Source organism: Pyrus communis, chromosome 13 (assembly GCF_963583255.1).
Source record: "Pyrus communis chromosome 13, drPyrComm1.1, whole genome shotgun sequence".
NCBI classification, from domain to species: Eukaryota; Viridiplantae; Streptophyta; class Magnoliopsida; order Rosales; family Rosaceae; genus Pyrus; species Pyrus communis.
Window position 1 is genome coordinate 25,633,029 of NC_084815.1, and position 21,218 is coordinate 25,654,246.

At 35.6% G+C, this 21,218-nt stretch overlaps 2 protein-coding genes across 2 annotated transcripts; one reads left to right on the plus strand and one right to left on the minus strand.

The window, feature by feature from the left end:
• The first annotated feature begins 124 nt into the window (after window positions 1-124).
• On the plus strand, window positions 125-6,535 carry LOC137713926 (uncharacterized). The gene is made up of 10 exons (XM_068453285.1): window positions 125-842; window positions 1,098-1,872; window positions 2,023-2,638; window positions 2,852-3,023; window positions 3,268-3,628; window positions 4,017-4,127; window positions 4,644-4,995; window positions 5,448-5,673; window positions 5,778-5,999; window positions 6,157-6,535. The coding sequence occupies exons 1-10, from the start codon at window positions 334-336 to the stop codon at window positions 6,308-6,310; spliced, it is 3,498 nt and encodes a 1,165-aa protein (XP_068309386.1). The 5' UTR covers window positions 125-333; the 3' UTR covers window positions 6,311-6,535.
• A 7,443-nt stretch (window positions 6,536-13,978) lies between these two features.
• Window positions 13,979-15,914, minus strand: LOC137711875 (transcription factor MYB54-like). The gene is made up of 3 exons (XM_068451032.1): window positions 15,358-15,914; window positions 14,530-15,030; window positions 13,979-14,331 (listed from the first exon to the last, which is right to left on the minus strand). The coding sequence occupies exons 1-3, from the start codon at window positions 15,470-15,472 to the stop codon at window positions 14,135-14,137; spliced, it is 813 nt and encodes a 270-aa protein (XP_068307133.1). The 5' UTR covers window positions 15,473-15,914; the 3' UTR covers window positions 13,979-14,134.
• Between the last annotated feature and the right edge of the window lie 5,304 nt (window positions 15,915-21,218).

A 21,218-nucleotide genomic window follows, 5' to 3' on the forward strand; every position in this document is an offset into this window, starting at 1 on the left:
AGAATGAACGTGTAACATATAGATGTAGGGCCTGAGTTATCATGATTAAAAGCGCTTTGGACAACGTTATACAATGGAGAAGCATCTTCTAGCATTTTTTAGTACTTTTTTCAAAAGCAATTGGATTATGGTCGGGCTGGGCTTCAGTTATTACTGGTCAGTAGATTGGGCTTGAGTTAAATATGTGCGGATGGAGAAAATTGAACATGGGCCGGATCAGAAAAGTCGGCCCGAATTGCAGTGGTATGAGGGGGAGGAGAATCTAGAAAACGCCGTGGCCCTCCACCTCAGATTGGATTTTGCCAATTTGCATATTTTCGTTCGTCGAGAAAAATGGAGGACGACGGACAACCGTCGGATGGAGAAGCAGCAGCATCCGCAGCGGCAAAAACGTCACTCTTCCCCGTCGTACCCGCCTCTCAGCAAATCACGAGCGTCCCGCAGTGGCTTTCTAATACCAGCTTCACCACCCAACTCTCCGCCATAAACCACGCCGTCGCCGCACACTTCAAACCCGAGCCTCCGCCGTCACCGCCCGCGCCGCAAGAACATGAACAGGGGGATGTGCGGTCACAAGCGCAGCCGTACGAGATGCTGGAGTCTTCTTCTGGATCCGATAGGAGCGACGAGAGAGAGAGGACGAAGAAGAAGAAGAAGAGTAAAAGGAGGAAGAAGAGGAGGAGAGAGAGATCCGTCGAGAGAGGAAGCGGAGCGTTCGCCGATTATGGGTCGAGGAAGTCCGGTGTTCGGGTTTGGGCCGACTCCGAGACTAAACCTTCCAAAGATTATTACCTCGATTCTCATGGGGACCGTGACAATTTGGCCTTTGGAAGTTTGTACAGGTATTTTGCTATTTCAGCTAACTTGCTAATCGCTATTTCAGTTAAATTGCTAATTGCTATGTTAGTCAAATTATTGTGCTAAATTGCTAATTACTATGCTTAAAGTTTAAAATTTTCATGTTTATCTGTATTTTCTGAGCAAATCAATGAATTTTTTTATGCTAGGAATTGAGCCAAATTTGTAGGATTCGTTTGTTATGACTGATGAGGTTGAAGCTTTTGATTGACTCGAACTAATTTGTAATTCTAATGCAGAATGGACATTGCTCGCTACAAACCTTATGGTCTTGCTGAGCTATCCGGGTCTGATTTTCGAGGTTTGTCCCGGTGGAACAAGACAGGTTCGACGTTGGATAGAGATGCTGATGTTGAAGCATTGGATGGGAAACTAAAATCTGCTGGTCGATATTGGTCTGCAAAGTACATGGCTTTGGAACGGCATAAGAACCTAAAGCGTGCTCGTATACTTGTCCCCAGAGACCTTGATGTTACAGTTTCCGGAGATTTTATTCCTTTAACAGATGCTCAAACATCTGATGATGAATGCGTTGATGGTGATGATCCACTCTCGAGAACTTCAGTGGTTGAAGAGTCTTGGGAAGATGAAGTGCTACGCAAAACACGTGAGTTTAACAAACTGACGAGGGAGCACCCCCATGACGAAAAGGTTTGGTTGGATTTTGCAGAGTTCCAAGACAGGGTTGCTGATATGCAACCCCAGAAAGGTGCTCGCTTGCAGATTCTGGAAAAAAAGATTAGCATACTGGAGAAGGCGACAGAGCTTAACCCAGATAATGAAGAACTGTTGCTTCCTCTTCTAAAGGCTTATCAAAGGAGGGACAACTCTGATGTATTAATTAGTAGATGGGAAAAGATACTTATACAACATTCAGGAAGTTACAGGTTGTGGAGAGAATTTTTGCGCGTCCTTCAAGGGGAGTTCTCCAGGTTCAAGGTTTCAGACATGAGAAAAATGTACACACATGCAATCCAGGCTCTAGCTTCTGCTTGCAGAAAGCACATTAGGCAGGTTCTTAAACTTACTTAATTCTCTGATTATTTTGTTTTATTGGAGATTGTATTGTTCTATACCCTGTTACGAGAGGCTATAGTGTCCATAATTTAACAAGCTTCTAAGGTTAACTTATTTTTGTTTAAATGTGGTGTCCATTTGATGCAGGTTTGCCAAGCAGAAAACCATCCTCCAGATGCTGCTACAGTTCAACTAGAACTTGGTCTGGTTGATATATTTCTCAGTTTTTGTAGGTTTGAATGGCAGGCTGGCTATCAAGAGTTGGCCACTGCTCTATTTCAGGCTGAAATTGAATTCAGTTTGTTTTGTCCGTCTTTACTCCTCACCGAACAGAGTAAACAGATACTGTTCGAGCACTTTTGGAACAGTGATGGTGCAAGAGTTGGAGAAGAAGGTGCTCTTGGTTGGTCTACATGGTTGGAGAAGGAGGAAGAGAATAGGCAAAGGGTTATCAGAGAGGAGACTGCACATGATGATGAAGGTGGCTGGACAGGTTGGTCAGAACCACTCGCACAAAATAAGGAAAATAGTATAGAGACAGAAAAGGAGTCCGAAAGTAATGTAGTGGTTGAGGAGTTTCAAGAGGAACTTGAGGATGAAGATGTCAAGCAAGAAGAAGATACTGAAGCTTTGCTAAAGATGCTAGGGATTGATGTTGATGTTGGTGCTAGTGGTGAGATTAAAGACAGTTCAACCTGGATTAAATGGTCAGAAGAAGAGTTATCAAGAGATTGTGTTCAATGGATGCCTGTTCGTACAAGAGGTTCACTCCTTCTCTGTGTGAATGTTGTGTTCTTTCATGGGTGCTTGTATTTTTCATTTGGTCTTTGCATATTTTTTTTTTGGCTTTGTTCTGTTCCCGTTGAATAACCCCCCCTCTCTCTTTTAAGATGTGAATGTGCTTGAAGTTATTATGCGTGCACCCTTTGCTGTAGATTTTCTTACACAGTTTATATTGGGGTTGAACATGATGCAGCCGCTGTCTCTCATAATGTTGGTACACCTGATGGAGAAGCAGATGATCACCTTTCGAGAGTCATAATGTATGAAGATGTCAACGAATACCTGTTTTCTTTGAGCTCATCTGAGGCCCGTTTATCTCTAGTGTTACAATTCGTTGATTTCTTTGGCGGGAAAAGCTCTCAGTGGTGAGGTCCTATTAGTATTGTATCTCTATAATGTTATCACTGTTGCATGGGATTTATGTTCGTATTTTCGTTGTCCATATGCTTTGTTGTAAAATAAAGGAATCTGACTTCCACAATGAAAGTGGAAATATTAATGTCGTGTTTAAACTTGCATTGTTTCTTTAAGTTTTCTTTCATTTCTTTGTATTTTTGAGTTAAATTTCATCAACAAATAATATAATGCTTTTACCCCTCATCCACACAGGATATCTACAAACAGCTCCACTTGGGCCGAGAAGGTCCTTAGCTTGGAGGCATTGCCAGATTCTATATTACAAACTTTGAGAAAGGTTCATGATTTTTTAATCAAAACACAAGGCAGTTCAAGTAATTTCAGCTTGGAATCTCTCTTGGGTACCACCAATGACATCTACAGAAGAACAGACATGATGAAATTTCTTCGTAATGCTACCTTGCTCTGTTTATCTGCTTTTCCACGTCATTTTGTCCTAGAAGACGCTGCTTTAGTTGCTGAAGAGCTATCTGCTTTGAATTTAAATCCTTCCAGCCGTTCAGTTACCCCATGCCGAGCTCTGGCAAAGTTCCTCTTAAAGAGTGACCGTCAGGTAACATTTATATTTGATTCTCAATTGCCAGACATATCATATCTCCTATCTGGTTTCCAATCTGAAATTCTAAAGCTATGAATTGTTTGGCCTAATTTAGTCACTTTTCCAGGTTTTGACTTTTGAGCTACCTTATTTGTTTATAAAACAAGGCTTTAACGTGTTTTCAATGAGGGACACGATTGTGGAAGGTTTAAGAAAAATCTGTATACATTTATCATAATGCATTGATACGTGGAGGTAGCAGGTGTGAGAAGTGGGCCGAATCGCTAAAATTAAATTATTGCACATTCTGACATGCTCTAAAGAGACAGCCTTTTTTTTACTGACTAACAGATTGTTTGATAGTATACCTGATATTGTCCCCTTTGCCACTTTTTACAAATAGGATGTGTTGCTATGTGGAGTTTATGCAAGAAGGGAGGCTTTTCATGGGAATATTGATCATGCAAGAAGAGTATTTGACATGGCATTGTCATCTATTGAAGGGCTTCCTTTGGTAAGGTTTACGTGTTTATTGCAAATATGTTTCGTAGTATATTTTGGCCAACCGATATTTGTTTGTTCTGGAAATGCACAAATAATACTCCTAGTTTGTTTTAAACTTATGCTTTGTCACTAATGCTACAAGGTTAGTCATGCAAATGTTGAGACCATCAAAGAGATTGTTATTTTCAAAGTATATGCTAACAAGTGATCACAATGAACCTATGTTGAGCATTTATGCTGACTTTGTCTGTGCTATTCTGCACATGGTTTCTGTAAACTTGTTTGAGCTATCCGTCTCTTAGAGCTCATGTCTGATATCAATTTCATTAACCTCTTAAGTTTTTTTTCCTCTGTTAGATATGATTTTTCATGAGGCTGTTAGATTTTGGGTGTTTTTTGTTTACAGTGAATGACTAGAACATTGATTCCTTTAAATAATTTTCAGCCTTATATCTGAAGGTTTGTTATGGATTTTGTTTGTTGGCATTTACAAACGTATTTATTTTAATCTTTTACTGTTGAGCAGGAATTACGGTCAAATGCTTCTCTTCTATATTTCTGGTATGCTGAGACGGAGCTTGCTAATGAGCATGGCAATGGGTGTGAATCATCACTACGTGCAATGCATATTTTATTTTGCTTAGGAAGTGGTTCTACGTATAGTCCATATAAATCTCACCCATCAAATTTGCAATTACTGAGAGCACGCCAAGGTTTCAAAGAAAAAATAAGAACATTACAAATGGCATTGATGCGAGGTGTTATAGATGATCAATCTGTTGCTCTCATATGTTCTGCTGCTTTATTTGAAGAGTTAACCTCTGGATGGGCTGTGGGTATTGAAGTTCTAGATCAGGCTTTTGCATTGGTGCTTCCAGGTATTTGTCCTGTGCAACTCCTTACGTCTTGTCGTGTTAGTATTCTATATGATTCAAGCATTTTACTTCATCCTGTCAGTCATATTCTTAGTTCCTCTACCCTGCATAAAGGGTGTCTTTTGAATAGCTTACTTTTTATGTAGAATAATCGCGTAGGTGTTAAGAGAGAGGGTTTCAATGGTTTAAATTTAATAAAGGATCATTAAAAAAAAGATTGGTGAAGGCATGAAATCTCATTATACGCATGTGTTAGGTAATGATATTGAACATCACTTTGATTGTATTGATACGTGAGATGAAAATGTTAAGGTATCTAAGTGGGGGACGAATTACGGAGAATGTCAACTTTCTTTTTAGTTTCTATGAACCAATCCAGATATTGGGGAGACATATGCATGGTTTAATGAAATATAAACTTGTTTGGGCTTATATTGAGTGCATGTGAACTGCAGAGAGAAAGAGCCGTAGTTATCAACTTGAATTTATGTTCAGCTTTTATATGAAGATGCTTTGGAGACATCATGGTCAGTCAAGTCTATCAAAATGCTGGGAGTCCATATTGCAGGGGCTTCAAATATATCCATGCAGCCCTGAACTATTTAGTGATTTCATCAAAGTTGGCCATCTTTATACGACACCTAATAAACTGCGGTGGGTGTTTGACGACCACTGTCACAAGTAAGATCTTTTTTTTCCTCATGACACTTTTTGTTACAAGTGAGATCTTGTAATATGATGATTTAAATTGTGGTAACATATGCATTGCGTGTGATGATCCATAGGAAACCTTCTGTGGTCGTCTGGCTTTTTGCATTGTCATTTGAATTGAGTAAAGGAGGATCGGAGCATAGGATCCGTGGATTATTTGAGAGGGCATTGGGAGATGATAGGTTTCATAACTCAGTTGTTCTTTGGCGATGCTACATTGCATATGAGATGAACATGGCAAAAAATCCTTCAGCAGCTAGGAGAAACTTCTTCCGGGCTATCCATGCCTGCCCGTGGTAAGATATTGCTCGCTTGACGTGGTCATGAATACAGTTGTATCCTAACTTGAACAATCTCTTGACAAGAGGTTTCGCGATCGAATTAAACAATATGCTTATTTTTGCGTTCGTCTATTCCCTGCATCGTGTTAACTTGGATAAATATTTATGATAGGTCAAAAAAGCTATGGCTTGATGGTTTTATGAAATTGAATTCCATCTTATCTGCAAAAGAGCTGTCGGATCTCCAAGAAGTCATGCGGGATAAGGAACTGAATCTGAGGACGGACATTTACGAAATTCTTTTGCAAGATGAGTTTGTATCGTAACAACTTGTGTCTGGATGCGTGCCAGAAATGGTATACTTGATCAAAACGACTTGGAAGACAAGTGTTACAATGTTTGTTCGGAGGTTGTTGAAAACACAACCACAACCATTTTAATGATGTATAACACAGAATTTTTAGATATTATCTTCTTCAATGAATCTTTTGTACAAACCGTCAATACTGCTCACAATTTTTGTGAAGATCAAACTTTGGAATTCTCTTAAGGTTATTTTGCGTGGCAAGGAAATCGGAAGAAGTCGTACCATGTAGATTTTTTTTTTTTTTTTTCAAATTATTATTATTGAAGGGACGTGGAGGGTTCGGACGAGTACAAACTTAATATTTTTTTCTACTAAGATGTTGCCTCAACGTGCGGTTTTGAGAATTTATGTAAGATTTTTCGTTGATATTATTAAGGTAGAACTTAGTTTTGGCAATTTTTTGGGGCCCGCTACTATTTTTTTACTTATTTTTTATTTTTCGGATCAAATATTCTATTAATAATATATTTACAGCTTAATAAATGGAATCGTTTTCAAATATCTTATAAAGTTTTCTTTAATGTTAATGGAAAATGTTTTCTAAAAATAAAAAATTAGGTAAATTACATTTTTCATCTTCAGTTGTTTGTTCAATTGTAAGTTCATACAAAATCTTTAAAACATTTCAATTCCTTGAATTTATGAGTGGCTCCGACCCTGCGGGTGGGAAGATATGGTTTTAGGATTTTTACATATTATTTCAATCCGCAAGCAAGAAAAACTTCAATGTTCATCAGCTCAAGAACGCCACGAAGATCCCCGTAAATAATGTTAATTTAATTTACCAAAATCGATGTCAGTGAAAAACTTGTCGAAAGGTTGATGGAGAAGGAGAGGCTGGGCCCATTTTAAAAGTACAAATTATTTTATATATTTTTATTTATGTGCATCAATTTTGGCGGTCCGCGATGTTCACATCGAAAGATAATGAAGAAATTAATACATTTGAGATGGATGTATGACGTTGAAATAAAATAATAAGTAAAAGTTTTAAAGATATAGTATGAGATTGCAATTGAACACAAACTTAAGAGAGCAAAATGTAATTTACCCTAATAGATTTGTATTTTTGTCAAAAAATGTGGGTTAGCACTCACGGTTTTTAGTCGGTTTTTAAATTCTTACAAAATTCATTATAAAATCTATTTGTTTTCGCATTTTCCCACCGTGAGGTTTTCGGAATTCATGTAAAACTTTTCATTTATATTCTTGAGGGCAAACCCTCGTTTTGGCAATATTTTGTGCCCTACTACTATTTTTTCACTTATTTTTTAAGTTTTCAACTTAAACATTCTATTAAAAAAACATTTGTGGCTCAGTAAATGTTTAAACTGCTTCCAAATGCCTAATAAAGTTTTCCTTAATGCTCACGAAAAATATTTTCGCAAAAATAAAAAATTTGCAGTTTGCACAAAAAACGTTGATGTCACTATTTTTAGTTGGTTTTGATAATTCGTAAAAATATTATCATTAAATCTATTTGTTTTTTCACCACTTCGTGAGTTTTTTTTTTAACAATTTAAGATGTTGCAAGACCTTAGGATACGATCCCATCATTTATTAGGTCTCAGTACTATTTTTATTGATTTTTAAAGTTGAAAAAGTAGAAAAATAATATAAAATAATAGCGAGGCCTCCAACGAGATTTGTAGGTGTCAAAATCTTTGGAATGTCCTAAATTAATTTTGAAAACATGTGATGCGACTATAATGACTCAAATTTTAGCTTATAATGAATCTTGTAAAAGTTCTCAAAATCGATCGAAAAACATGGGTACAACTCACTGTTTTTGTGAAAAAAATTGAAATTTTTAGTTTTGGAAAATATTTTGCGTATGAGTTAACTAAAATGTTACAAGACCTTTGATATGATCCTACCATTTATTAGGCCTTGAAACTATTTCTATTGATTTTTAAAGTTGACAAAATAGAAAAATAATATAAATGAATAGCGAGACTCCCAAAGAGATTTGTAGGTGTTGAAAATCTTTGGAATTTCCCAAATTAATTTAGAAATATATGGTGTGACTAGATGACTCAAATTTTGGCTTATAATGAATCTTACAAAAGTTCTCAAAATCAATCAGAAAACTGTGAGTTATACCTCACAACTTTTGTGAAAAAATTGAAATTTTTATGTAACATCCCACATCGCCCAGGGGGTTGGATCCTGTAAGCCTTATATGTATATTCTCATCTCTACCTAGCACGAGGCCTTTTGGGAGCTCATTGGTTTCGGGTTCCATCGGAACTCCGAAGTTAATCAAGTAGCGCGCGAAAGCAATCCCAAGATGGATGACCCACTAGGAAGTTCTCGTGTGAGTTCCCAGAAACAAAACCGTGAGGGCGTAGTCGGGGCCCAAAGAGGACAATATCGTGCTACCGTGGAGTCGAGCCTGGGATGTGGTGGGGACTCGGGCGGGGATGTGATAATTTGGTATCATAGCCAATCCCTGGTCAGAAGTGTGCCAACGAGGACGTCAGGCTCCTAAGGGGGGTGGATTGTAACATCCCACATCGCCCAGGGGAGTGGATCGTGTAAGCTTTATATGTACACTATCATCTCTAACTAGCACGAGACATTTTGAGAGCTCACTGGCTTGGGGTTCCATCGGAGTTCCGAAGTTAAGCGAGTAGCGCACGAGAGTAATCTCATGATGGGTGACCCACTGGAAAGTTCTCGTGTAAGTTCCCAGAAACAAAACCATGAGGGCGTGGTAAGGGCCCAAAACGGACAATATCGTGCTACGATGAAGTCGAGCCCAGGATGTGGTGGGGGCCCGGGCCGGGATGTGATATTTTAACTTTAGAAAATATTTTGCATTGGAGTTAAAGAAAAATATTGCAACACCTTTGGACATGATCCTACTATTTATTAAGTCCCAAAGTATTTTTTATTGATTTTTAAAGTTGATAAATAGAAAAATATCTTTAAATTTAGGTTTTAAATTGTTGATTTCAAGTGTTTAAATATAAATTATAATAGATATTGCATGAAAATATATTTTGAAGAATATTAATATGATAATTTGTTGTTATAGTAAATAAATAAAAGAAAAATCAACAAAAATAAAAAATAAAAACTGAAAAATAAAAAACAAAAAATTGAAAAGGGGGGACGGTATGAAGCTAGCGAATTATTGTGAGAATATTTGGTAGTTTCCTAGCGACTTTTAATCATAATAATCGGGAGGAAATTACCGATCGTATCATTTTCTTTTTCCATTGAATTTATTTTTCTTCCTACATTACTTTATTTAGATTCAAATACCTTTAGAATTAGACTAGCTAATGATGCCTGCGCGATGCTGTGGCATTAAAAACCGTATAATTTTTTGTATAAAGTACTATTTTCATACAAAAGATAATAATTGATGTGTATGTACATACTATTTACATGCAAAAGATTTGGTAGATAGTTCAAGTAGTTAGCCTAACACAAACTATAAGGAAGCCGCCTTGCAATATGATTTGGGTAAATCTAAACAATTGAACTCACACAGAAAAATAGTAAAAACCTTTTCAATGAAAAATGTAAGCAAACCAAGAAAAGGATTTCACTAAGAACCACTTGATTAGTTGCAAACCAAATTCAATCCCAATTTCCTTCACCAATTGTCTCCTCTAATCCCACCTAACTATTTATCAACATAAAGTTCGTATCCTATATGCCTTGAAATGCTAAACTTACGATTCACATACCTGCAAATTGCAATTCAAAAATCAAAATACAAACATGAATCAGAAAACTACCAAACATAAATCCAAATCTTAGGAAGTTTAAATATTATAAATAAATAAATAAAGAAAAATCTATGATCTAAAGATAGCCACCAACAAACATTCGTTCCTTTAAAAATACCCATATTAATTTCAAACAAAATTAGGTGGGGGTCGCTTCAAACGAAATATCTACAACCCACATTAATTCAAACGAAATATGCACAAACCAAGCTAAATTAATTCATTCAAATAATTATTTGCTTCCGCTGCCCAACCCAAATTAGTTTAAACAAAATTTGCACAACACAAAATTAAGAGATCAAACCAAATATACACTATCAAAATTAAGAGATCAAAACCAAGCTAATTTTTTCTTTTGGGTTTCTGAGAGACAGAGTCTCCCTCGGAGTCGGCAAATCAAGCTGGGTGAGGTGGACTGTCGAGACGGCGAGGTGGGCGACATCGACAGTGAGAAGAAACGGCGTCGTGGTTTGGCAAAGGAAGAGAGAGAGAATGACCAAAAGATGAAAAGATCGAGCGATAGGGAAGAGAAAGAGGGGAGAAGAAAAAATAAAAAAGAAATTTGACGGACAAAATCGAAATTTGGCTAAATATGTGAGGGCAAAATCGGACGAACACTGTGCTTATGAACAGTGTTTCAGTTTTAGTATATATTAAATTTAGATTTATATCCTTGTTTTGGAATTTTTTGACATAGATTATAAGAAAATTTTCATAGAAAATATTTTGTAGAACACGAAGATGGTAGTTTGTTGTTGTGGTATGGAAAAAACAAAAATTTAACAAAATAAATAAGTAAATGGTTTAGGCATAGGGAGACGCAGCCGAAACTCATGCCCTTGAGAAGGCTCAAGGCGTAGCAGAAGCAGTGGAGGCCCATGAGGTTTACAGTAGAGGCGAGTGAATAGTAACACCCTGAGTTCAAGAGTTTTGGGGTGTGTGAATAATAAGACCTTGAGTTACGCGCATTTCATCGCCCGGCGCACTTGATTTTTTTTCCCTTATCACATCGCGGTGGAGAAATTTTTTTTTAATTTTTTTAATTTTTTTTTTAAGAAGGTGTAACATCCCACATCGCTCAGGGGAGCGATCCGTATATGTATATTCCCATCTCTACCTAGCACGAGGCCTTTTGGGAGCTCACTGGCTTCGGGTTCCATGGGAACTTTGAAGTTAAGCGAGTAGCGTGCGAGAGCATTCCCAGGATGGGTGACCCATCGGGAAGTTCTCGTGTGAGTTCCCAGAAACAAAACCATGAGGGCATGGTCGGGGCCCAAAGCGGACAATATCGTGCTACGGTGGTGGAGCGGGCCCGGGAACTGGTCCCCCCGAGCCGGGATGTGACAGAAGGGCTTACCATGTTAAAAGTTACGACTTTAGTGTGAATACTATTATGGTTGATATTGGCTTATAAATTTCCCACCCCAGGCAACAATGCTTCTTCCAACCAATCATGGCTCACTATTTTTGTGAAAAAATTGAAATTTTTAGTATTGGGAAGTATTTTGCGTATGAGTTAACAAAAATGTTACAAGACCTTTGATATGATCCTACCATTTATTAGGCCTCCAAACTATTTTTTTTATTGATTTTCAAAGTTGAAAAATAAAATAGAAAAATAATATAAACTAATAGCGAGGCCCCCATAGAGATATATAGGTGTCAAAAATCTTTGGAATGTCCTAAATTAATTTAGAAACATGTGGTGCGACTAGAATGACTCAAATTTTGGTTTATAATGAATCTTACAAAAGTTCACAAAATCAATCGGAAAACTGTGAGTTATAACTCACAATTTTTGTGAAAAAATTGAAATTTTTAGCTTTAGAAAATATTTTGAGTGAGAGTTAAGGAAAATATTGCAACACCTTTAGACGTGATCCTACCATTTATTAAGTCCTAAAACTATTTTTTATTGATTTTTAAAGTTGAGAAATAGAAAAATATCTTTAGATTTAGGTTTTAAATTGTTGATTTCAAGTGTTTAAATATGAATTATAATAAATTTTGCACGAAAAATATATTTTGAAAAATATTAATATGATAGTTTGTTGTTATGGTAAATAAATAAAAGAAAAATTAACCCAAAAAAAAAATTGAAAAGTGGGGAATTGGTATGAAGATAGCGACTTGTACCGGATATAGTTGCTAGTTTTATACCGACTTCCTACCGTGAGGATCGGAAGAGAAGTACCAATCGTATCCTTTCCTTTTTTTTTTTGTTTTTTTTCTTTTTTCATTGAATTTTTTTTTCTTCCTACATTACTTTATTTAGATTCAAATACCTTTAGAATGAAATTTAGATTTATATCCTTATTTTGGAATTTTTTGACATAGATTATAAGAAAATTTTCACTGGAAATATATTTCGTAGAACATGAAGATGATAGTTTGGTGTTATGGTATTGGAAAAACGAAAAAATTTACAAAATAAATACGTAAATGGTTTAGGCATAGGGAGACGCAACCCAAACTCATGCCCTCGAGAAGACTCAAGGCGCAACATAAGTAGTGGAGGCCTATGAGGTTTACAATTTAGAGGTGTGTGAATAGTAACACCCTAAGTTCAAGAGTTTAGGGGTGTATGAATAATAACACCCTGAGTTAGGCGCATTTCATCGTCTGGCGGACTTGATTTTTTTTCCCTTGCCGCATTACGGTGGAGAAATTTGTTTGTTTTTTTATTTTTTATTTATTTTTAAGAAGGGCTTACCATGTTAAAAGTTACGACTTTAGTGTGAATACTATCATGGTTGATATTGTCTTATAAATTCCCCACCCCCCCGCAACAATGCTTCGTCCTACCAACCATGGTTGACCCTTGAGATTAAAACTAAACCCTACCTCATATTGATAACATCCTATAAATGCTCATCACCCCCCCCCCCGGGGGGCGCACCAATGCTTGGTGCGAGCAACAACAGTCGACCCGTGGCATTAAAACTAAACCTATCCCCTATAAATGCCCTACCCTCGACACCTACAATTCATACGGAAAACCATGGCTAACATGTGAGATTAAACCTAAACCCTACCCCGACACAATTAGTTCGTACTATGGTTGACCTGTGAGGTTAAATCAAAGGTGTTTGATTGTTTTGTAGGTACAAATTTGTCAAGAATGAAGACGGTGGATTTTTACTACCACAAAGGGGTTGCAATCATTGTTTTTGTGACTATTCGCTACCTCATTGTCACTGCCCATGATAGCAATGCTATGTGAGATTGATTTGTGGTTTTATCCAAAAAATAAAAAAAACTCGCTACTTCCCAAAGGCAACGATTGTGAGTCGTTAAGATACCTTATGACAACGAATTTTCTACTTTAGGCTACACGTGTTTCACAATTTTCTTGTAATATTGCAATAACTTATAAGAAGTTGGGCCACCCTCTCTGTTACCAACTTATTTAGGATAAACATAACTTCATTCACTATAGTCATGCACTAGAAACGATGCTTTCTAATTGCTTATGTGTATATAGAAGGCACAACAAATATGCATGTGAATTATATGCTCCCATCCCACCTTTCGTTTATGGATTTCAATTTCAACCAAAGAATCTAACTAATGTCAAATGCATCATGCATGCAAAAGAAACTAAAACTATCTTTTTAGAACATATTTTGTAAGTCACATTATATGTCTGTATGTTTCATTCTTTAATGATTTAGAAAATAAATTTAACTATCAATCATCACATCATATGATTTATAAAATATGATTAATAGATAGTCTCCCTAACATCACCCTGCATGCAAATTAAAGCCCTGACCATGGTAAACGCGTGCAGAGTCCTTAGCTTTTCGCTTCAGAATATAATTTAACATTAACACTTGCATAACAGCATCTTCCTTTCTACAATACTTGCCTAGCTAGCAAGCTAAAATATGATCCGTAGATTGGTATCTCAATAAATATGATTACCTGTGCATTGATGCAGTTAACATGCATCTAACTGGTAAGTTATATCGTTTGTATGTCATTAGTGATAGTTTTACACTGCTGAGATATCATTGATCTTCATCAAGACACCAATATTATGAAGAAATCCCATTATTAACAGCTAAGAAATCGATAAAAGGAAGACCGGCCACGTTGCTTTTCTGTTGTCCCGTACCTTCCTGATCCACCTCCTCCTCCTCCTTTCTTGCATTATCTATCACTTCACTTCCATTAGACTCAGTATTTACTTGGAGAAAATCGTAAAACTCAATTGGCTGATCTTTATTATGATCTGCACAATAGATATAATAAATATATAATTAGGAACCATGCATGCATGAGAATATTGATCAATGGCCATTAATTATAACTGATAAAGGCATGCATCATCATCAAAAATATATATGGCATTTATTCTATGTTTAGGAAGATGCATGCATGGCACACTTGGAGTAGTCATAAGCATTAATTGGTACTAGAGGATAATCACCTTGGTGCATTGTGGCACTGCAGGTATTGGGATAGAACTCTTTTGGAAATGGAGGAGGAGGGCTATGAGTGAAAGCTGGCCGATATTGATGATAATTTCTGTCGCTGCATGAGTAGTATTTCCCAATATAATTATATGAATCCAGGTTCCATGTGCCGATATCGTAATTGATCTGCAGGGGATGGTCTTGTTTTGAAGAGGATTTTGGTTCATTATTGTTAGTAATGATACTCATGAACGAGGTTTGAGCAGTAGAAGTATTCCTTATTAATTTGGAGTGATTAAGCCTAGATCTTTCTCTGCATCTGCGTGCCATGATGACATGCCAATGGTTCTTGACTGCGTTATCGGTACGTCCAGGGAAAAGCCTTGCAATAACAGCCCATCTATTTCCATGAATGCGGTGAGAAACTAAGAGACGCTCTTCTTCCTCTTCTGTGAAGGGGTTCCTATTGATTCTTGGGTCCAACTGATTGAACCATCTCAACCTACAGCTTTTTCCTGCATCATTCAGTTCATATATATTATTCATGTACGTGATTATATTACAAAAACATCGTTCAATTAAATGGTACCCCTCTTTTTCTTCAAGGGTACTGTACACTAACCCTAACCCATTAACTACTCTCTTTTCTACACACACACACACATGAATGTCTTAGTTGAGTAATAATAATTTATACAAATTTAAATAATCGCACAAAAATATATTTGCCCTAGCTAGCTGCAGCATATATAATTTGGGGCTTCTTGGTATAAGTAGTTGCCAACAATTTCAACAATTGCGAACACATCAATCACAAATGAAAAAATAAGAACTAGTAGTACCTGATCTTCCTTGGAGCTTTTCTGCTATTGCGTTCCAGTTATGAGGTCCATATCGTTCCACCAACTCCCTAAGCTTCTCGTCTTCAGCTGGCCTCCAATGGCCTCTAGTGCACATCTTAATTATATGTATTCAAATTTGATCTTCAAGTGTTTTTTTCTTAAATAAACACAAAAAGAACAAATTAATAAGTAGGAATTAAAGCTGCCGAACAACTTAGGTAGAGCTAATTCACTACAAGGACCATGGATGCCTGATGTTCTTCATTTGTGATCAAACGGATCGATTAATACTAGCTAGATTCTTACTATTGCCGAGAGCAAAGAAGAAGAAGATGACGACGAGGACGATGATGTAGACCGTAGGGGCAAGGCACTAACAACCGAGACAATTATAATTACGGTACTGCAGGAGAGATCAATAGATATAAGGGAGGAGCCGAGCTAGAGAGATCCTTTGAATTAGCTAAATAGATTAATTATATAAGGGAGAGGGAAAGATAGATGAAAAGTAAGTTCCGTTAGAGAGTGGGAGGGTTTGGACAGACCTTACACCTGCGCTTGATGCAACGTCTTGGCTAACAAAAAAAACAACCACAATTATATCATCATCATCCCACCAAGTTATACTATAATATTTATAAGATGAAAATATGACATGAAGAGAGAGAGAGAGAGAGAGAGAGAGAGAGAGAGAGAGAGAGAGAGATGGGTTGCTTGGTGGGGGTGAGATATGGTTCCTCTTTCAACGTCTTTCCAAGTTTCTAACCTACAACGTCTACTTATAACCCACCTAGCCATCGTACTCTCATTTTCTTGTATTTATTAAATTTTGTACATATATATACACATAAATAATTATTTAATTCAGCAATGGTCACATTAACATAAATATGCATCATTAAATAGAAATTATAACTGATTGCATAGACCAGATGATTACGTACCCATACAGCTAACCCTAATTCAATTAAATAAACCTTATCCTAATTAAGAAAAGGAATTAAACAGTTTTTAAAGACCAGAAGAAAAAGGGCTGGTTGGTTTGGTATCTATGGTGGTGTACTCGGGAATATGGGAGTTTAATTAGGTTTTGTTCACCTTTCAGAGACCTAACTAACAATTGTAGCTTACAAACCTCACGACTCCAACTGCACGTGGAGAATCGGACATCATTGTTACAAAATAGTGATAATAACTACTACTTTTTTAGTCAAACTAACTCAAACTGCTCGATCTGTTTCTCATCTATGGTCGTGTATCTGTGTACATAGACAGCACTTAATGTTTTGCCTCATGAGCTCTTTCTTGTGAGTATATGAAGAAAATTGTTTCACATTAGATTTAACTTCGGTATTTTATTGATAATTGATTTTAGAATAGAAAATTCAATTTCTTAATCACCTGTTTCTTCATCTTTCAAGCAAACACATGCATATATTAATCTCGAGTACCCCACATTTGTATATATCGCTTTTTATTAGCTCTCTAATTGAGGTAGGGCGACCCACCAATACAAATAGGTCATATCACTTATTTTCTTCTATCTTTAACTAGTACTATTTTTTTTTTTTAAATTAACCGACATTTAACTTAAACCATGATTTGATATAATGCAATCACGACAACACATAATAGCTTATGTTGATAGTGTAATAAGATGTCCACGATGTAATTACCAACGTCATTACAATATTAACAATGTCATTTTGTAACCTCACCATTAGTATCTAATCTTGGACAGTAAATTTTGATGATTATAATGTAGTCTTACATTTCTTGAGTTACGACGGTGAATTACGTTGGAAATTAACATTATGTTCAAAAACAGTCTTAACGTGAAGGTTGGGAGCTTTGAAATGAATAATAGTGTGTGATTACCTTTTTCATGTCATAATAATATCTCATGTCTATATATATTACAAAAAGGTGTCCATGATATAACAAACAACGTTGTTCGTATAATAACAATTATAATTTTAAGTTCCACATTTTGTAACACAACGTTGACAGTAAGCTTGACAATAAGCTTTGACAATTATAATGTAATCTTACGCTTCTTGTAGTGTTGAATCACGTTGAACTTAACGCCACATTGTAATAGCCTTCACGTGAAAGTTGTGGGCTCAAAAGTGAATAACGATGCTTGAGTGATTTTATGATTTCAACTTGTAATATCTTACGACTATATTGTAAAAAGACGTCTACAATATAACAACTAACGTTGTTAATGTAATATAACAATATCATTGTGTAACCTCGCCATTATTAAATAACGTTAAAAATAAATATTGTCATATAATCTTACAAAGGTTACCAATACCCTTAAGAAAAAAAAGGCACATAGTATATTTTCCATTCAAATACTATAAATTTAACCTTAGATCTGTGTCATATCAATATGTTTGAGTTCACGCATGCATGTTGTGATTGTTATTAATTAGATGGTATAATTTTCTTTTATCATTTTTTAAAAGGTTTTTTTTAGGCAAAATGATCTCTGAGATTGATATAATTTTACTTTGATCTCTGACAATGAAAATCGATAGAAGTGGTCTCTGAGATTGTTTATCATAAATCATTTTAGTACTTCCGTGAAAAATACATCAATATCATCGTTAAAATTGTCACGTGAACGACCGTGTGACTACCTTTTTAAGGGTATTTTTGTCCAACCAACCCCTCCACTTAACGAGGATATTGACATATTTTTCACGAAATGACCAAAATGATTTACAGTAGACAAACTCAGGAACTACTTCTATCAATTTTCATTGTCAGAGACTAGAGTGAAAAGTTATATCAATCTGGACCATTTTAGCTAAAAATTAAGTCTTTTTTAACACATGAAAGTTAATGTGTAGTACATATAAGTATTAGAAAAAGAAAATTTGTAGTGTTGGACCAGTGCTTGAGTTACAACCAATGAAATTAATGGGTAGGTCACTATTGGCCTGTTCTGATAACTAAATAACCTGCATGAGTTAATAATGAAGGATGACGTCTCTCTCCTATTGTAGCCATTTATCCTATGTGTAATATTAAATTATGTATGAAAATGCTGGTGTAGACCCCCAACTTACCGAAAAAAAAATATCGAGCATGTTGGTGTGACCCAACCTCCAAACTGCACAGAATCAAGGAAACTAATTAATTAGTTTTCCTGATATTAGTTATAGGGAAAGAAACCATTCTTATAACCGTTGGCCTACCATTCTCCCAAGTATGAATCATCTAAATTGCTTGTAAAAAAAGTGAGGCAGGAAATACATCCTCCATCTTCACCCACCATATGTGATATGTTTTACACTGCGCTTGACATTGGAAATGTCACAAGTACTTCATCAACTGTTTCTTCATTACCTACCTAGCTCTCTCTCTCTCTCTCTCTCTCACACACATATTGAAGATATTCACAAAGATTTATGGAATTAATGGTGTACATACATCTGCTGCAAATTAAGTATTGTTCACTGTTAATTAATTTATGGAGTGCTAAAATCTTGAATACATGGATGATGAGGAATGAAGAAAATGCATCCTATATAGATTCGTTTTCATTCCCCAAATCATAACGCAATTCATTGCATAAAAGTGTGCATGTATATAATTTGTTAATTGAAAATTCAAACCTTTGTATTTTTTTTTGGTCAAAATTGAAATTTCAAACTTTAAATTCATCAATTGTAGAGTTCTTCACGACTGTTCACCAGTTTCACCTACTTTTCTTATGGCAGCGAGCAGTGAGCAGTGAGCAATGCTATTAAACTCATTCAAAGATGTTGAGAGTATCAATCCCACATCGGGGAAATGACGAACCTTGCATGTGCTTTATAAGTAGTTGGACTATTTCCTATATTGCCAATGAGTTTTATAGTGGAATCTTAACTTCTTTGAGCAATATCGATTTCTTGGTATTGATAAAATAAAACTCTTGCTAGTTAGGTTTCCTTGTTCCACAAGTATTGTAGTAAAATGTAAATTAGCTTATTTTTTGAGAAATTCTAATCCTTGAATCCGAATGCTTGTGATGTACATATATAAAAGAAGTTTACCCTATAAATGAAATCTTTCGAATTCAATAGTTCTGGACTACATTATGTACATAAACGAATGAATGCATGATTTTTGACCATCTATGTAACTATTGTGACTGGTAATAATATTAATGATGAATTTTTCGCACTTGTTAGGGTACAAACATATGAGGATACATAAATTCCATTTTGAAGGAATGTTGTGATGAACTTTTAACGGACACGTACCTTAGTTTACAGTGGTCTTGTCCACCTTACCGTATGCATATATATGCGTACAGATATATGAAATAAGGTAGGTAGCTGGTAGCATAGTCTATAACTTTCTCTTGTTCTGTGATTCTAGCTTTCTCTCTTACTCAAAAGCCCATTTCTGCAATAAGTTTAACCAAATCCTGATTAAGGCCGTTAATTAGTCCCCACAATCGATCACAAGGAGTAGGGATTTGACACTCACCTAACTAATATGGGATAAAGCTAGGGTTTCTGTTTCCAGAAGTAACTTAAACTTCCCATCTGTAAAACTGCCCAAACCCAACTTATGAACCATTCCAAGGGATTGCTTTTGTTTCTTGGTCGAGCTCTCCACTAATCAAGATCAATGAAGAGTACACCTACCTACCAAACCACATATATATATATATATATATATATATCCCCATAACATGATTAGCATCTTATCGCTATTTTAGCTAATAATTAGCTCTTTTCGTACATGTTTTAATTTTCAGTTAATTTTCATTATTGTTTTTTGTACAAATGTCAAGGTCAAGAATCAGCTTTCAACACGTACGGACTCAGTGATTAATTAATCTAGAATATAATCACAACCCAACCCAAAGATTATATATTATAATTTGTGGAAATAAAATGCAGATGCTTCCTTGAGTGCAACTCACTTTTTTTGAGTTGGTTCTAGGTTATTAGGTAGAGGACAGGGATATATGTAAACTCTCAATCTCATGCACGTCATTGTTTCGCTAGCTTAGCTAGGATATATATACATTTATTTAAAAGAACAATACTTGATTACTCAAATAATGAGTAGGAGTTCCTACTCAAAATTTTTCATTGCCGATTCATAGAACTTCTTGTTTATAATCGAAACCATTCATATTATAAATCACTTTATAAAGATCGCATATGCAAAAATGAATTAAAACTAAGGTCATTTAGTCTTCAAATTATATAAAACAGATGAACGGAATTGATAAAAATATGACAAACCGTCTATGTATTTGCTACAATAGATTGACTAAACGACCTTAGTTTTAATTCATTTTTTTTTACAGAGATAATCTTTATAAAGTAATTCATAATATGAACGGTTCTGATCATAAGTACAAAACTCTGTGATTCGAACACATAATATTTTAAATAAAAATTTCCTACTCATCCTTGAGCAGCCAAAGCCAAACATTGTTCCCTTTAAAATGGATATGTCCTTGTACAGTTGTACTAACCTTGATGTTATCTAGCACCTTTACATTTTCTAATCCAATCCCTGGCTGCCTACATTTCAATCCTTATAACCAAATTGTGTACCATTAATTAATTAGTTAACTAACTTCACCTTGTCGGTTGTCCAACTGAGAAGCGACTGCATTTCTATGCATAGCTATAGGACCATGATTAACCATAAGAAAATATTGAATTCAAATGTAAATGAAAAAGTAAAAAGTAGATATTTGACAATGATACCTAAAAAATTGTTATCACCACCCTGTAAAAACAAGATGCACTCTTTGAAGTGCAATTTGTATGTTGGCGTTATGTAAAAAGGGATGTCATAGGAACTTATAACTATTTTTTAATTTGTAATGCAAA

What these genes read in the sequence shown, in the direction of transcription:
- LOC137711875 (XM_068451032.1), bottom strand. Translation starts at nt 15,472, where the DNA reads ATGTGCACTAGAGGCCATTGGAGGCCAGCTGAAGACGAGAAGCTTAGG. An exon ending in AAAGCTCCAAGGAAGATCAG is followed by an intron (nt 15,031 to 15,357) that starts GTACTACTAGTT and finishes TGAATGATGCAG; the next exon opens with GAAAAAGCTGTAGGTTGAGA. An exon ending in CAGTGCCACAATGCACCAAG is followed by an intron (nt 14,332 to 14,529) that starts GTGATTATCCTC and finishes TCTATTGTGCAG; the next exon opens with ATCATAATAAAGATCAGCCA.
- LOC137713926 (XM_068453285.1), top strand. Translation starts at nt 334, where the DNA reads ATGGAGGACGACGGACAACCGTCGGATGGAGAAGCAGCAGCATCCGCA. An exon ending in GCCTTTGGAAGTTTGTACAG is followed by an intron (nt 843 to 1,097) that starts GTATTTTGCTAT and finishes ATTCTAATGCAG; the next exon opens with AATGGACATTGCTCGCTACA. An exon ending in GATGCCTGTTCGTACAAGAG is followed by an intron (nt 2,639 to 2,851) that starts GTTCACTCCTTC and finishes AACATGATGCAG; the next exon opens with CCGCTGTCTCTCATAATGTT.